Source organism: Grampus griseus (genome assembly GCF_964374135.1).
Source record: "Grampus griseus genome assembly, chromosome: 7".
NCBI classification, from domain to species: Eukaryota; Metazoa; Chordata; class Mammalia; order Artiodactyla; family Delphinidae; genus Grampus; species Grampus griseus.
In genome coordinates, this window is record NC_139001.1 from 18,987,402 (window position 1) to 19,000,267 (window position 12,866).

A 12,866-nucleotide genomic window follows, 5' to 3' on the forward strand; every position below is an offset into this window, starting at 1 on the left:
GGAGATAGAGATGGTGGTGAAGGGCTACAGCTCCAGGGACAGTTCCACACATCTGGGAGGCCTGGTTCGGGCATGGAAGAAAGGTTAACGTTAGCCGCCTTGCCTTTTCCTTTTTTTTCGAACAATCCAGGCCTCATAAATAAGGTAGGGTAGAGAATGGAAAGATGAGATCTTGGAGCAGAGTGCCTTCCGCAATCCTCCCTCCTTTTCTCTTCCTGTCTCCCAACCCAACCTTGTTCCCACCTGACCCCGTGTCCCCCTTCCCCCTCCACCCAGCCTTGCCCACCCGACCACTGCCCCCTTCACCCAGCCTCTCCCCCTCACCCCACCCTCTCCACCCAGCCTCACCCACCCGACCCCGACCCCCTCCATCCAGCCTCGCCCACCGACCCCGCCCCTTCCAGCCACCCCAAAGTTCCTGCCACTGACAACCTCCTCAGCACCCCCGCCCACACCCTCGGCCCGCCGGCTTAGCGGACAGGAGCGCCTCTCTTACCCCAAGCCTACGAGCTTCAAGCTCTTCAGGCCGAGGGACGCCGGCCCTGGCCTTCAGCCCCGCCCCTGGCCTTCAGCCCCGCCCCTTCTAGGTGCCTTCGTATTTTGCCTGACTTATCGTTCTTATCGTGGGACTTATCGTCCCACCCCCACTGCCGGTCTCCTTAGACTCACATTGTTACCAATTTTACTCGCTAGAACTGGTCAGAGGTTCGGAGGAATAGGCGTTCAGGGGTGTGGGAGAGACGGTGGGCCGCCCATAGGCACTTCCTAGGGCATTTCCCAACCATCCCTTGGACCTCAGGACCATCTAAGGACCGGGAGTCTGAGGTTGCCTAGAAACGGCCGAGAGCTACTCTCCCTCCCCTGCTTTACTTTCCGCCTCCGACTGCCCGGAGGCTGTTTCCGGTTCCGGTTGCGGGCCGCAGAAGACATGGCGGCGTCTGCGTCGGCAGCTGCAGGGGAGGAGGACTGGTAACTTTGGGGTCATGGGCTTTGGAGGACCGCCTGGATCCGGTCCGGGGGACTAGCGGCAGCCGCGGACGGTCCGTACGGCGGGCGCGTGGGGCGGGGCGAGGGATGAGGGATGGCAGAGACGCTTACATCTCTTCCTAAGAGTTCTGGACTGGGGAGCGGGTGGGTGGAGGGGCACTGGTCTGACCCAGAGGAGACCGCATCAGCGCCGACCTGGCTAGTTCGGGCCGCGCCTTATCCGGTTCGATCCTCCGGCTTCACCCCGTCCCATTCTCGCCTTCTGAAGTGGATTTGCTCAGGGTCCCGGGGGATGCCTGTTTATCAGATCTCCACCCCCCTCCCCGTCCCTCTTACTTCCCAGAACCAATGTCCTCCAATTCCCGTCCCCCTTTCCCCTCGGATCAGACTATTTCCTTTGAGGCTTTCCTCAACCTTCTCCCTTCCCGACAGCACTAATGAGGCTGTTGTCTGAATAAAGCTTTACACCTCACGGAAAGCGCTCCTAGTCCTTCTCTCAAGCATTCGTCACAAGGGACCAGAACATGGAAGGACTGTGGGATTTGGAAATAGATAAATGTGGGTTCACATCATATTTTATTAGCTGTGTGATGCTGACCAGGCCCCCTAGCTTCTATGAGTCAGTGTCCTTAGCTGTAAAAAAAAAAAAAGTGGGTGTGACATCCACCTCAGAGAAGGATCTGAGAGGATCAAGATGGATTTGTAACATACCTAAGCCTCCTTTTCATTAATAACTCTGAGGTGTAGGCACCTGAGGAGACTAAATGAGGCCTGAAGAGGTAAAATGAGCTGCCAAAAGGTACATAGTTATGACTAGGAATCCAGGTTGTCAGACTCCAAACCTCAGGTTCTTAGTTCTAGGACATTGTACAGTTCCACCTCCCCCCCTTTTTTTTTTGCGGTTCTCGGGCCTCTCTCACCGTTGTGGCCTCTCCCGTTGTGGAGCACAGGCTCCGGACGCGCAGGCTCAGCGGCCATGGCTCACGGGCCCAGCCGCTCCGCGGCATGTGGGATCTTCCCGGACCGGGGCACGAACCCGCGTCCCCTGCATCGGCAGGCGGACTCTCAACCACTGCGCCACCAGGGAAGCCCTCCCGTTTTTATTGTCACCATCTTACCACCATCCCATTCCATATTTCACACCCAGGGCCCAAGTCACAGGTCGGGTGGGTGAAGTATTGAAGGGCTTCTTGATGGAGGCTACACCTCAGTGTTTCATTGGTTCAGGGAGCCCAGCCAGTGCTGGCCTGTTTTGAGACCATGCAGACTTGCTGTTTTCAACCTATTCAGGGGAATTTAAGATTCTGAGGGGACACGTTGTGCCTTGGTGAGGGCCGTAATGATTGTACAGCCAGCCTGCAGTGCTCTAAGACTCCAATGCTCATGTCAATCAGAAGTACTCAACTGTTACCTACGTTATCTATTTTATATTTTCACGTGTCTGCCTAAGACTTAAAAAGACTTTAAAAATTTTTGAGAATCACTCTCTATATATACACATACACATGTATACACACACACGTATGTCACACTAGGGCAGCCCTGCTCTTGGTGAAGAAGGGGCAATATAAGAAAGCAAACCAAGCATGTATCTTTCTATGTATTATCTGGGTAAAGGTGTGGCCTCAAGCCAATAACTCATCTTCAGTGGCATTACAACTGCTCTTTCTGTGATTAAACATGTGTGTCCTCTGAGGGATGGCAGAGACACTGACATCTCTTCCTAAGAGAGTTCTGGACTGGGGAGCGGGTGGGTGGAGGGGCCACTGGATCCTGACCTGCACAAGTTGATCTAGATCAGTCAGACAGCAGGGATCATAAATACATTGAATATTAACTACAACCTCTCTTTCCTTTTAAGGGAGAAGGTTAATACAAATAGGAAAAAAAAAAAGAACACAGACTAGCTACTATGGCCAAGATACTATTAGGCACTTGACATAAACAAATCACCTTTCATCCTCACGATAACTGTGGAGAGTGGGTGGTAATATCTATATGTGATGGACAGGGTAATTCAGGCTTACAGATATAAGTAACTACTCAGATCACATAGCTGGTAAGTGATTGGTACCTGTTACTCATTCCAAGGCTGATGGCTCTTCCACTACAGCACAGCCTTTACAGCATGTAGATCTGTTCTGTTCAGGTTGGTATCTCGTTTGAGGAGGTTTACAGTGACTGGTATTGGCAGTGTGTGTAGACACTGGGATCCATGAACGGTGTAGGGAAAGCCAGGAGTGGTATTGGTAACCTTAATGCTAATCAATAGATGTCATATTTCTGGGTCAGAGAGATGGCCACTAAGGAACAACCAACAGTACAATGAAACTTAAACAGGGAGTCAGGAAACCTAGCTTGCATCTCAGTCCTGCCTCAAGCCTTGAGATTTGGGCTAGTCTTTTCACCTTCTTGGGAATCTGTTTCCTCATCTATTGGCAGAAATGATGTGTAAAACTGATTCCTGTGCTTTCTACCTGGCCACTTGACAAATTAAGGAAACATGTTTCCCCCATTTTTATGGAGGTTAGCAAGAGAATGCAGATTGCCAGCACTCATGCAGATTGCCATTTTTCTACAAAGCCAGCCTTCATTGGCCTTAGTAGGCTTTAATAGGGAGAGTTGTAATGGTAAGTCAATCTCCCCTGTCTCTCTAGGGTCCTTCCCTCTGAAGTTGAAGTGTTAGAGTCTATCTATCTGGATGAACTACAGGTGGTCAAAGGAAATGGCAGGTACGTATTCAACTAGAGGTGGGCAGGAGTCCCCTTGGTAGTAAGAGGATTCCATGTGGTATCTGTGGGCCTTGATTTGAGATAATATTTCTGTCATGTAGACAGTCTATTCCTTTAATCACCCCAAAGAAAGAGCCTGATGCTCACTTCCTCTGCCCGCTTTACTCTCTCACCCCCACCCTGCCCAGCTCTCAAGTCCCTGCCCAGTCACATCCCAGGTCTCCACTTCATCCACCTGCAGATCATCATCATGGGAGATCTGCATCACCCTGCACCCCGCCACTGCAGAAGACCAGGATTCACAGTATGTCTGCTTCACTCTGGTGCTTCGGGTCCCAGCACAGGTGAGGCCTCTACTTTATGGCAGCAAAGGGAGGAAGGGGAGAGGCCTTGGGGTGGAGTGCATTAGCAGTAGCATGGTATTTTCTCTCTCTAGTATCCCCACGCGGTGCCACAGATCTCTATCCGTAACCCCCGAGGACTCTCAGATGAACAGATCCACAAGTAAGTCGGGCTGGGCAGGGAAAATTTGGGATACAGCTCAGTCTGGTGAGGGAAGGGGGCAGGCCTAATGTTTGCTTTGCCCTCTCCCCATAGGATCTCACAGGCGCTGAGCCACATGGCTGAGGCTGGGCTGGGTACTGCCATGCTCTATGAACTCATCGAGGTGAGAGGTGTGCTAGCCTGGGGAAATGTCCTTACCTTCCAGGTAGAGCAGTTTCTTTCAAGGGAGGCCATGGGCCTAGAATCTTAAATATGTCTGGAGACATTCATTTAGTTCTTGTTTAAGTAAGCCTAAACTGCTCCAGAAAGGTGAGACTCTCTTCTGTTTCAAAAAATCTCCCCAAAGACAGTTCCATAGCTTCTCCAAGTTGCCTATTCCAGCATCGTGACAGAAAATTTTTTTTCCTCTTTAACTTGAATTTTTCGTGCTTCATTATCAGTGCATTTCAGTTGCCAATGCCAAGTTCTCTTGGCATTGGCAACTGAAAATGGCAAGAGATCTTGCCTGGAGGGTCTAGCCATAAATGAACATTTGAAGGCTAGTCTGTCATTGGAGCTGACTAGAAAAAGTCATGGTTCTTTTCCTCAAAGAGTTTCTACCCTAGTAAAGGAAACGACCCACATGAAACTATGCTTAGAGCTACAAGTTAATATACACAGCTAACTTTTGTTGTTTGAGATCAAAAACACAAATACAGTCTTGTTTTCCTCTACTTTGAGTTTTTAAGAAAAATGTTCAGAAAAGAATGAAGGTGGGTGGCCTGGAGTCAGAGTGGGCATAGACCACTGTAGCATTTCTAAGTCAGGCCTCCACGATGCAGCTTTGAACTTTGTGGAATTCCAGAGTATTAGCTATTAAACAACAGTGCAGATGCGTATTTCATAGCTCAACCTGATGCCTTTTGAATTCTCTGTCCGTTTGGGGTGTCCATGCCTTCACTTTCTTTCTGAAAGCTGACTCCAGAACAGGCTCATTGAGGGAGTGATATTCAAAGGGGGATAACCAGGAAAGGCCTCCCAGAAGATGTGAGTTTTAATTGAACATTTTTTTCTCTCGAAGGTGTTTTATTTTCATCCCCAAGATGTGTTAAAAGTGACTTAATGAGTGGAAAAACAATTAAATTGGATTTTGAAGCTGGGTAGATTTGGGGGGAGGGGTGTGGGCATGGAGGAGGATTGATTCCAAGCAGAGGGAGCATCACCAAGACAGAAATGCATGAACAGAAGGCAAACTGGCTCGGTGGGAGGCAGCCCGCCAGTCACTCCTGGGAGTAGTCAACAAGCTTCACTCACAGTTCTGGCTCCTGCCTCCCTATTTGAACGGTGTCTTCTCTCCTCTCAGAAAGGGAAGGAAATTCTCACAGATAACAACATCCCCCATGGCCAGTGCGTCATCTGCCTCTATGGTTTCCAGGTGGGTTACTCTCTTGGGACCTGGGGGTCGGCTGTGACAGACAGTGGAGGGCTCGGGGCGAGCCCTGACACAGTGCCTTACCCTCCAGGAGAAGGAGGCCTTTACCAAAACCACCTGTTACCACTACTTCCACTGCCACTGCCTGGCTCGGTACATCCAGCACATGGAGCAGGAGCTGCAGGCCCAGGGGCGGGAGCAGGAACGGGAATGGCAGCACGCCGCAACCAAACAGGTTGACCTGCTGGCCCTGCTCGCTTGACCTCATGCCCTCTTCTACCCCTCCGCTCCAGGGCTGCCTTAGCCTTTTCAGGGTCATAGGTGCCTCTGAGATTAACGAAAGTTCACCTTTGTCCAGGAAAAAGGGGCATCCTTATACATACACGTAAGCATATTGCACACAGTTTCAGAGGGTTCCCAGACCTCTAGTTAGGCAGCCCCTGCTTTGCTCCCCCTCACTGCTGAACAGGTATTCCTGTGCCCCTCCGTCCCAGCCCACTACAGATGAGGCTGGGCAGCTGGCAAGCACCCTAGGCTGGGAAGCAGGGGTGCGATTTCACCTCTCTTTTCAGAAGGCCGTTGGTGTGCAGTGCCCGGTGTGCAGAGAGCCACTCGTGTACGATCTCGCCTCGCTGAAAGCAGCCCCTGAACCCCAGCAGCCCGTGGTAAGACAACTCGCTGCTAATCTGAGCCAAGAATAATGGCATCTTGTCTGCTTTGAATGGGGTCTCTGGAATTGGCCTCAAGCTGCCTGGGCCCTCTCTGTAAAGCCATGGCCCCCAGCAGAAGTCCAAAACTCTGTTCGGGAGCCCAATCTGAGGGATAAAACCAAGAACCTTGAGCAGATCTCCTGAGGCAGTCCTAGAAGAGCCGGGGTTTCGAGTCTGCCTTCTCCTGTTGATTCTTCTCTCCGTGCCACTCTGCTCCTTTCCCTCCAGGAGCTGTACCAGCCCGATGCAGAGAGCTTGCGCCAGCAAGAAGAGCGCAAGAGGCTCTACCAGAGACAGCAGGAGAGGGGGGGCATCATTGACCTTGAGGCTGAGCGTAACCGGTACTTCATCAGCCTCCAGCAGGTGAGGGAAGGGTTTCCCACTCCTCCCCTGATGACACCAACCTTCCTACCAACACCCCTCCGCCGTGGCCCTCGGGTGAGCTTTGTTCTACCCTGGGAGGTTATAGGCTGATGGCGGTCAGCTCAGATTCTAGGTGAGGGGCCTGCGGTTCCCCGCTTTGAGGAACTGCCTCCCCTTCACTGCATCTGCTCACTTCCTTCTAGCCTCCTGCCCCTTTGGAACCCGAGTCAGCTGTAGATGCCTCTGGAGGATCCCACCCACCCAGTACCCTTGCCACAGAACAGTCCACCTCATCAACTGCTCAGACCACCCTGTCAGCTCCTCTGCCTGTGGCCTCCCAGTACACATGTGAGAAGATTCCAGGGGCTGGGCCAAATCAGCAAAAGCTGGGCGAGACCCAGAAAGCTATGCTAGATCCTCCCCGGGCCAGTCGAGGTCCCTGGAGACAAGCCGAACAGAGGCATCTAAAAGGAGGGGAGTGCAATGCCCTCAAAGGTACCAGTGACACCCAGGAACTGCCACCTCCTGAGGGGCCCCTCAAGGAGCCTATGGACCTAAAGCCAGAGTCCCGTAACCAAGGGGTTGAAGGTCCTCCCCAAGAAAAGGGGCATGGCAACTGGCAGGGTCCCCCGCCCCGCAGGACTCGCGACTGTGCCCGCTGGGAGCGCTCCAAGGGTCGGACACCGGCTTCTTCCTACCGCCACCTGCCTCGGGGTCGGGGAGCCTACCGGCCTGGTCCTCGAAGGGAGCCCGTGAGCCTCGAACCGGAGGATGGTTCCTAGCAGTACTGTGGGGGGTGGGGGGGGGACAATAAAGAGATTGGCCTTGTTTGGCTTTCCTTACTCAGTAGTGCCTAGCCTGTGAAGTATAGATCTCTTTCTAAATTCCCAGCAAGACGAGCATGGCAGAGTAGCCACAATATTGCTCTGAAGTCTGTTCTCCCAAGAAATCGGGGTCTGGATAAAGAGGAGTCTGACATCTCAGCTAGTATAGTGGATTCCAAGGAAAACTAGTGGAGGCCAACATTTAAGAAGAATATGCATGGGCTTCCCTGGTGGCACAGTGGTTGAGAGTCCCTCTGCTGATGCAGGGGACACAGGTTCATGCCCCGGGCTGGGAGGATCCCACATGCCGCAGGGCGGCTGGGCCCGTGAGCCATGGCCGCTGGGCCTGCGGGTCTGGAGCCTGTGCTCCGCAACGGGAGAGGCCACAACAGTGAGAGGCCCACGTACCACACACAAAAAAAAGAATATGCAGCACCCACAACCCAGTGTGCATACACCCACATCTATCTATCTGTCTATACTTGAATATCTTGAGGTGGAGGATGGTACTTTCCTGTTTACTACAGTCTCTCTTCTGCCCCCTTTGTCTAAGGCAGGCTGTGCCCTCAGCATTTGCATATGTGGACACTTGATAGCCCCTGAAGGCATCTGTGTTTATAGCCCCTGCTTTTTCCTCAAGTGCCAACACCAGAAGGTAGGAGGGAGGTCAGAGAACGCAGTAGCATGACAGGTGTTTATTGATCTCCTAGAGGAGGAGAGGGCTGGGCACAGCCCAGTTGTCACCTCCTCAGAGACTCCGCATTGTGAATTGCCCCTGCAGGGTCACTTTTATAAAGCATGAAGTAGCCCTGCACCTGGGCAGGGCTAATCTGAGTTGTAGCTTGAAGGACATGATCTGCAAAGGTCTCGGCCAGGGAAGCTGCTTGCCCTGGATAGAACCTCTGGAACATCTGGGTCAGCTGCCAGCGTGAGCAGTGGCCCACGTACTCCTTCAGGTCTACTCGCCCAGGGCGTATCAGGGCAGGGTCGAGCCTAAGAGAAGAAGGCAGCAAAAGCAGAGTCATGAGCAGCAGTGCCACCAGCACCCCCAAAAATGGTCCCGCTAGGGCTTCCCTGGTGGCGCAGTGGTTGGGAGTCCGCCTGCCGATTCAGGGGACGCGGGTTCGTGCCCCGGTCCGGGAAGATCCCACATGCTGCGGAGCGGCTGAGCCCTTGAGCCATGGCTGCTGAGCCTGCGTGTCCGGAGCATGTGCTCCGCAGCGGGAGGGGCCACAGCAGTGAGAGGCCCATGTACCGCAAAAAAAAAAAAAAAAAGGTCCCGCTGAACCTCCTGATCCTCCTAAGATAGTGAGGGGGTGGAATCTTGCCTCACAGTCTTGAGTACCTCGCTCCTCACCTGTCAACATGGTTGGTGGTCATGAACACGATGCGTGCCTCAGTGGAAGCCACGCCATCCAAGGCGTTGAGCAGGCCGCTGAAAGTGAGACGACCTAGACCTTGGTACTTCACTGGGTCTGGAAGAAGGCAGAGATAAAGCGTGAGTGATCATAGCCCTACTTAAAATTAGCATCCCCTTCTACTCCTTACTTAGCATGTCCCCCTACTTATCAATGCGTCTTGTGGCCTCTCATTGCTAACCCAGGTGTCCTCCATCAGCTCTCTGGATTTCTCCTTTCTTCCACTGTTCCTCATTTAGAAACACTCCCCCTTCTGTCAACTTCCCTCACTTACTCTCCGCAGCCAGGTCTCGACTGAGAAAGGCAGCATCCACATCCTCCAGGAGCACCAGGCTCTGCTGCGGTGCCACGCTCAGCAGGTGGTTGAGCCGGTCATCAGAGAGGCTGGAGTCTGTGAGACTCAGCAGGCAGATGCTGTGCTGCAGTTCCCCAGCCAGGGCTGTGCTATGGAGGAGGGATGACAGGTAATGGGCAACCTGAGAACTGGTCCTTGGGCCCAGCTGCTTGTTCCTCACTGTACTAGTTTTGTCTCGGAGGCCTAAACCTTTCACCATACCCTGCTAGTGTTCCACACATCTCATGTTTATCCCGGTTCCTGTTCCCCACATTCATTTCCCTTTCCAACCCCACCAGTCCAGTTTCTCTCCAGTTTGAGGGTTAAGGGAAGTTTGACTCTACTCACATAAAACTGCTCTTTCCACAACCAGGGGGCCCATAAAGCAGGTAGCCACGTCTGTAGGGAATGCCTAAGAATACAGCCGGGATGACTGTCAAGACCTAAAATGAATCATGTACTCTGCCCCAGATGTCCACATTCATGCCCAACTCTGCTCCTTGGAGGCCTGATGACTTTGGCATTGGAAGAAATCATTCCCGTAGACAACTTTTCTCCCCGCTTCGTCTATGGGAATTAGGCTAGAGCTTTATATTTGCCCACAAATATAAAGCGCTAGCCCACAGCTTTATATCTGGCCACAAAGACCAGCGTGTTCCCTCCTGTTCTAATACCACATCAAAAACAACCTAGCGAAGACCCCAGCTGCTTCTCACCTCTGTCAGTGTACCACTTGGGGTTATCGATGAATTCCCGGATGTCTCCGACAATTCGGTCAGCCAGACCCTGTTCTAGAACCACAGAATTCAGTGGCCGGCGGCGGCGTGGATAGCCAAAGGGGCGCCATTCAGAGCCCACGGCTGTGTACATCACTGTCTTCCCTTCCTCCTGCTGCAAGGCTAGCTCTCGAGCTGGGAGGGGGGAGATGAGACAAAGCCAATAATTTCTCTTTGCCATGCTACTAGGCAGAGCTGTGCCAAAACAATTTCCCTCGGGCTTCCCTGGTGGCGCAGTGGTTGAGAGTCCGCCTGCTGATGCAGGGGACACGGGTTCGTGCCCCGGTCCGGGAAGATCCCACATGCCGCGGAGCGGCTGGGCCCGTGAGCCATGGCCGCTGGGCCTGTGCGTCCAGAGCCTGTGCTCCGCAATGGGAGAGGCCACAACAGTGAGAGGCCCGCGTACCGCAAAAAAAAAAAAAAAAAAAAAAAGTATACCAAAACAGTTTCCCTAGCCACCAGTGCTCCCATGGTCTCAGAGCCTCCTGTTCCTCCTCTCCAAGCTTCTCTTCCTTTGATGTCGAAGACCCCATCCCTGCAACCGCCACCCCCTGCCCCCATAAAGCCTGTCAGTGCCATCCCACACCTTCCTCCAGGATGTTGAAGAAGACCTTTCGGTCAGTGCCCAGAGCCGTGAAGGTGACAGATTCCCAGGGGGTCCCCGTCTGCAGGTCTATCATCTGCATCTCTCGGCTCCGTTGCACCCGGATCCATTTCCCTTGATACCTGAATAAGAATGGTCAAAATGAGGTGAACGAATGGGTCAAACCCACCTCCCCTCATTCTCCTTTTCTACTCTCAGAGCCCTCTCTGGTTCCCAACCTTACCAGATAAAGTGGTTTCCAGGGCTGGGGACAAATTCAAATTTAGTGGAGATGCGGCCACTCTCGTGCTGAAGGTACGAAGTCTCGACACTGAGGTGCTGAGTTCGGGTACTGTGGCGAGTGAGCCAGCTAAGCAGCCAGGCATAGCTCCTGTCTCGAGCAGGGACTTCCAGTGTGATCATGTAATGGCGCCGGAATGCCACCAGACCCAGTTGGGCACCCTTCCGGGCCAGGGCCAGGGCTGTGCCCACACCCACCAGCCCAAATCCAGCCCCAAAGTAGGGATTGTCCTTCAGGGCCAGAACAAAGTCTGAGAGGGGCATCTTGAAAGGAAAACACTGAATCTTACAGGCCCCAAGGCGTTTTCAAGACCTGGGGGTGGGGAGCAGTGGAGATGGGACAAAGCACAAGATTAGTTTAGAAAATGGACTCTGAAATTCCTCCTCAACACACCCCTCCCCCCGGGCAGAAGCTGGGAGCAGGAAGGACAGGTCAGCATTACTGTGTGCTTCAATATCCTCCCTTTGTGGGGTGGAGTTGGTGTTGGAATGCAAGGGATGGGACTCTGGGCCAGTTGCCCCTTTTTGCCTTTCATTATCCTGTTCATACCTGTTTCTTGCCAGACGACTGTGTCTGGAGATTCCTTAAACCTGAGAGAACCATATAACCGGCTTCACATCAGGATAATGGATGGACAGAATTTTTGTGGTCCCTGGGACCAGCTGAGTTAGAAAGGGGCCCACTGGCCAGAGTTAGGAGGGGATGAAGAAGCTACTGTCTTCTGTCAACCTGTCAGTAACCTCATGCCTTGCTATTATGAGTCATGTACTTCAAATATCCTCTCCTCTCCTTTACATGCTAATGTCCTGTTTAGCTTTTTATTACCTCCCACCTAAATTGTCTCTTCAAAATTAATTTTAGGGGCTTCCCCGGTGGAGCAGCGGTTGAGAGCCCGCCTGCCGATGCAGGGGACACGGGTTTGTGCCCCGGTCCGGGAAGATCCCACATGCCGCGGAGCGGCTGGGCCCGTGAACCATGGCCGCTGAGCCTGCGCGTCCGGAGCCTGTGCTCCGCGGCGAGAGAGGCCACAATAGTGGCCCGCAAAGAAAAAATAATAATTATAGTTCTTGAAGTGGCATCTTAATGGGTCTCCACGTCCTGCTTCACCAAACTGCTACACAGGGGTCCAGATCTTTCTTCATAAGGATCTGCTTGAATCCCACTACTTTCCCTACTCCAACACCTCCAATGACTGGCTCTCAACAGGTCCCTGAATTAGGTAAAAACTCCTCTGCCTCCACAATACGGGGCCCACCTACCTTTAATGGCTTAGCTCCTAATACTCTCTGTTGAACAAATATACAAACCTCCTTCTTCCTTGCTCAAGCAGTTCTCTTGACTCGGAATGCCCATTTTAATTTATTTCCTCCATTCTCTCCAGTTGAAGTCCCGCCCATCTGCTACTTTCTCCAAGGAGATTTCCTCGAATTCCACCCCCAATAAAATGAGACAGGGCCTGATTCTAGACTGTAAGATCCCGAAAGGTAGGAGGTCAAATCTTTTCTAGCACACCTCACCCGCCCCCCTGCCACTTTGCTCTACGCCTGGCACGCAGTTTGGTGAACTGACAGCAGTGACCTCCGCTGAAGCTCAGAAGAGGATCCAGAATTCCAAAATTCGTATGCGTGGAAGGTTACAGACAAAGCCCTTCCCCCTCCCGGTCCTTGTTGGTCGCCCAGAAGCCCCCTCCCGAACCCCCTCTACACCCCAGCGCGCGCCTCCAGCAGCGGGGTTTGGAATAATCGGTCACTCCCCCGCCCCTTACCGCCATGACTCTCTGGCCCTCCCTCTCGATGGTTTCACCCCTTCGCTCTTCAGTGAAGCGCTGCTTCGCCCGGCCCCCAAGTTGTTTCATCTACTTCCCGCCACACCCACCAAGAAGGCTATGCCACTCTGCTCCACAACTCTCTATGGTACTCTTTG

The 12,866-nt window shown here is 52.9% G+C and overlaps 2 protein-coding genes across 2 annotated transcripts; one reads left to right on the plus strand and one right to left on the minus strand.

The window, feature by feature from the left end:
* The first annotated feature begins 902 nt into the window (after positions 1 to 902).
* On the plus strand, positions 903 to 7,511 carry RNF25 (ring finger protein 25). The gene is made up of 10 exons (XM_082658431.1): positions 903 to 969; positions 3,645 to 3,719; positions 3,961 to 4,063; positions 4,156 to 4,223; positions 4,317 to 4,386; positions 5,566 to 5,637; positions 5,726 to 5,869; positions 6,207 to 6,299; positions 6,573 to 6,707; positions 6,911 to 7,511. The coding sequence occupies exons 1-10, from the start codon at positions 929 to 931 to the stop codon at positions 7,487 to 7,489; spliced, it is 1,380 nt and encodes a 459-aa protein (XP_082514557.1). The 5' UTR covers positions 903 to 928; the 3' UTR covers positions 7,490 to 7,511.
* A 700-nt stretch (positions 7,512 to 8,211) lies between these two features.
* Positions 8,212 to 12,780, minus strand: BCS1L (BCS1 homolog, ubiquinol-cytochrome c reductase complex chaperone). The gene is made up of 8 exons (XM_082658432.1): positions 12,709 to 12,780; positions 10,887 to 11,255; positions 10,646 to 10,785; positions 10,000 to 10,194; positions 9,632 to 9,695; positions 9,224 to 9,393; positions 8,889 to 9,006; positions 8,212 to 8,524 (listed from the first exon to the last, which is right to left on the minus strand). Exons 2-8 carry the CDS (start codon positions 11,204 to 11,206, stop codon positions 8,272 to 8,274), a joined length of 1,260 nt encoding a protein of 419 aa, XP_082514558.1. The 5' UTR covers positions 11,207 to 11,255; positions 12,709 to 12,780; the 3' UTR covers positions 8,212 to 8,271.
* Positions 12,781 to 12,866: the final 86 nt, after the last annotated feature.

Coding starts and splice junctions, on each gene's coding strand:
- RNF25 (XM_082658431.1), top strand. CDS start 929: ATGGCGGCGTCTGCGTCGGCAGCTGCAGGGGAGGAGGACTG. Junction 970..3,644: donor GCTGCAGGGGAGGAGGACTG/GTAACTTTGGGG, acceptor CTGTCTCTCTAG/GGTCCTTCCCTCTGAAGTTG. Junction 6,708..6,910: donor ACTTCATCAGCCTCCAGCAG/GTGAGGGAAGGG, acceptor ACTTCCTTCTAG/CCTCCTGCCCCTTTGGAACC.
- BCS1L (XM_082658432.1), bottom strand. CDS start 11,206: ATGCCCCTCTCAGACTTTGTTCTGGCCCTGAAGGACAATCCCTACTTT. Junction 10,786..10,886: donor CCTGGAAACCACTTTATCTG/GTAAGGTTGGGA, acceptor ATTCTTATTCAG/GTATCAAGGGAAATGGATCC. Junction 9,007..9,223: donor TCGAGACCTGGCTGCGGAGA/GTAAGTGAGGGA, acceptor GCCTTCTTCCAG/ACCCAGTGAAGTACCAAGGT.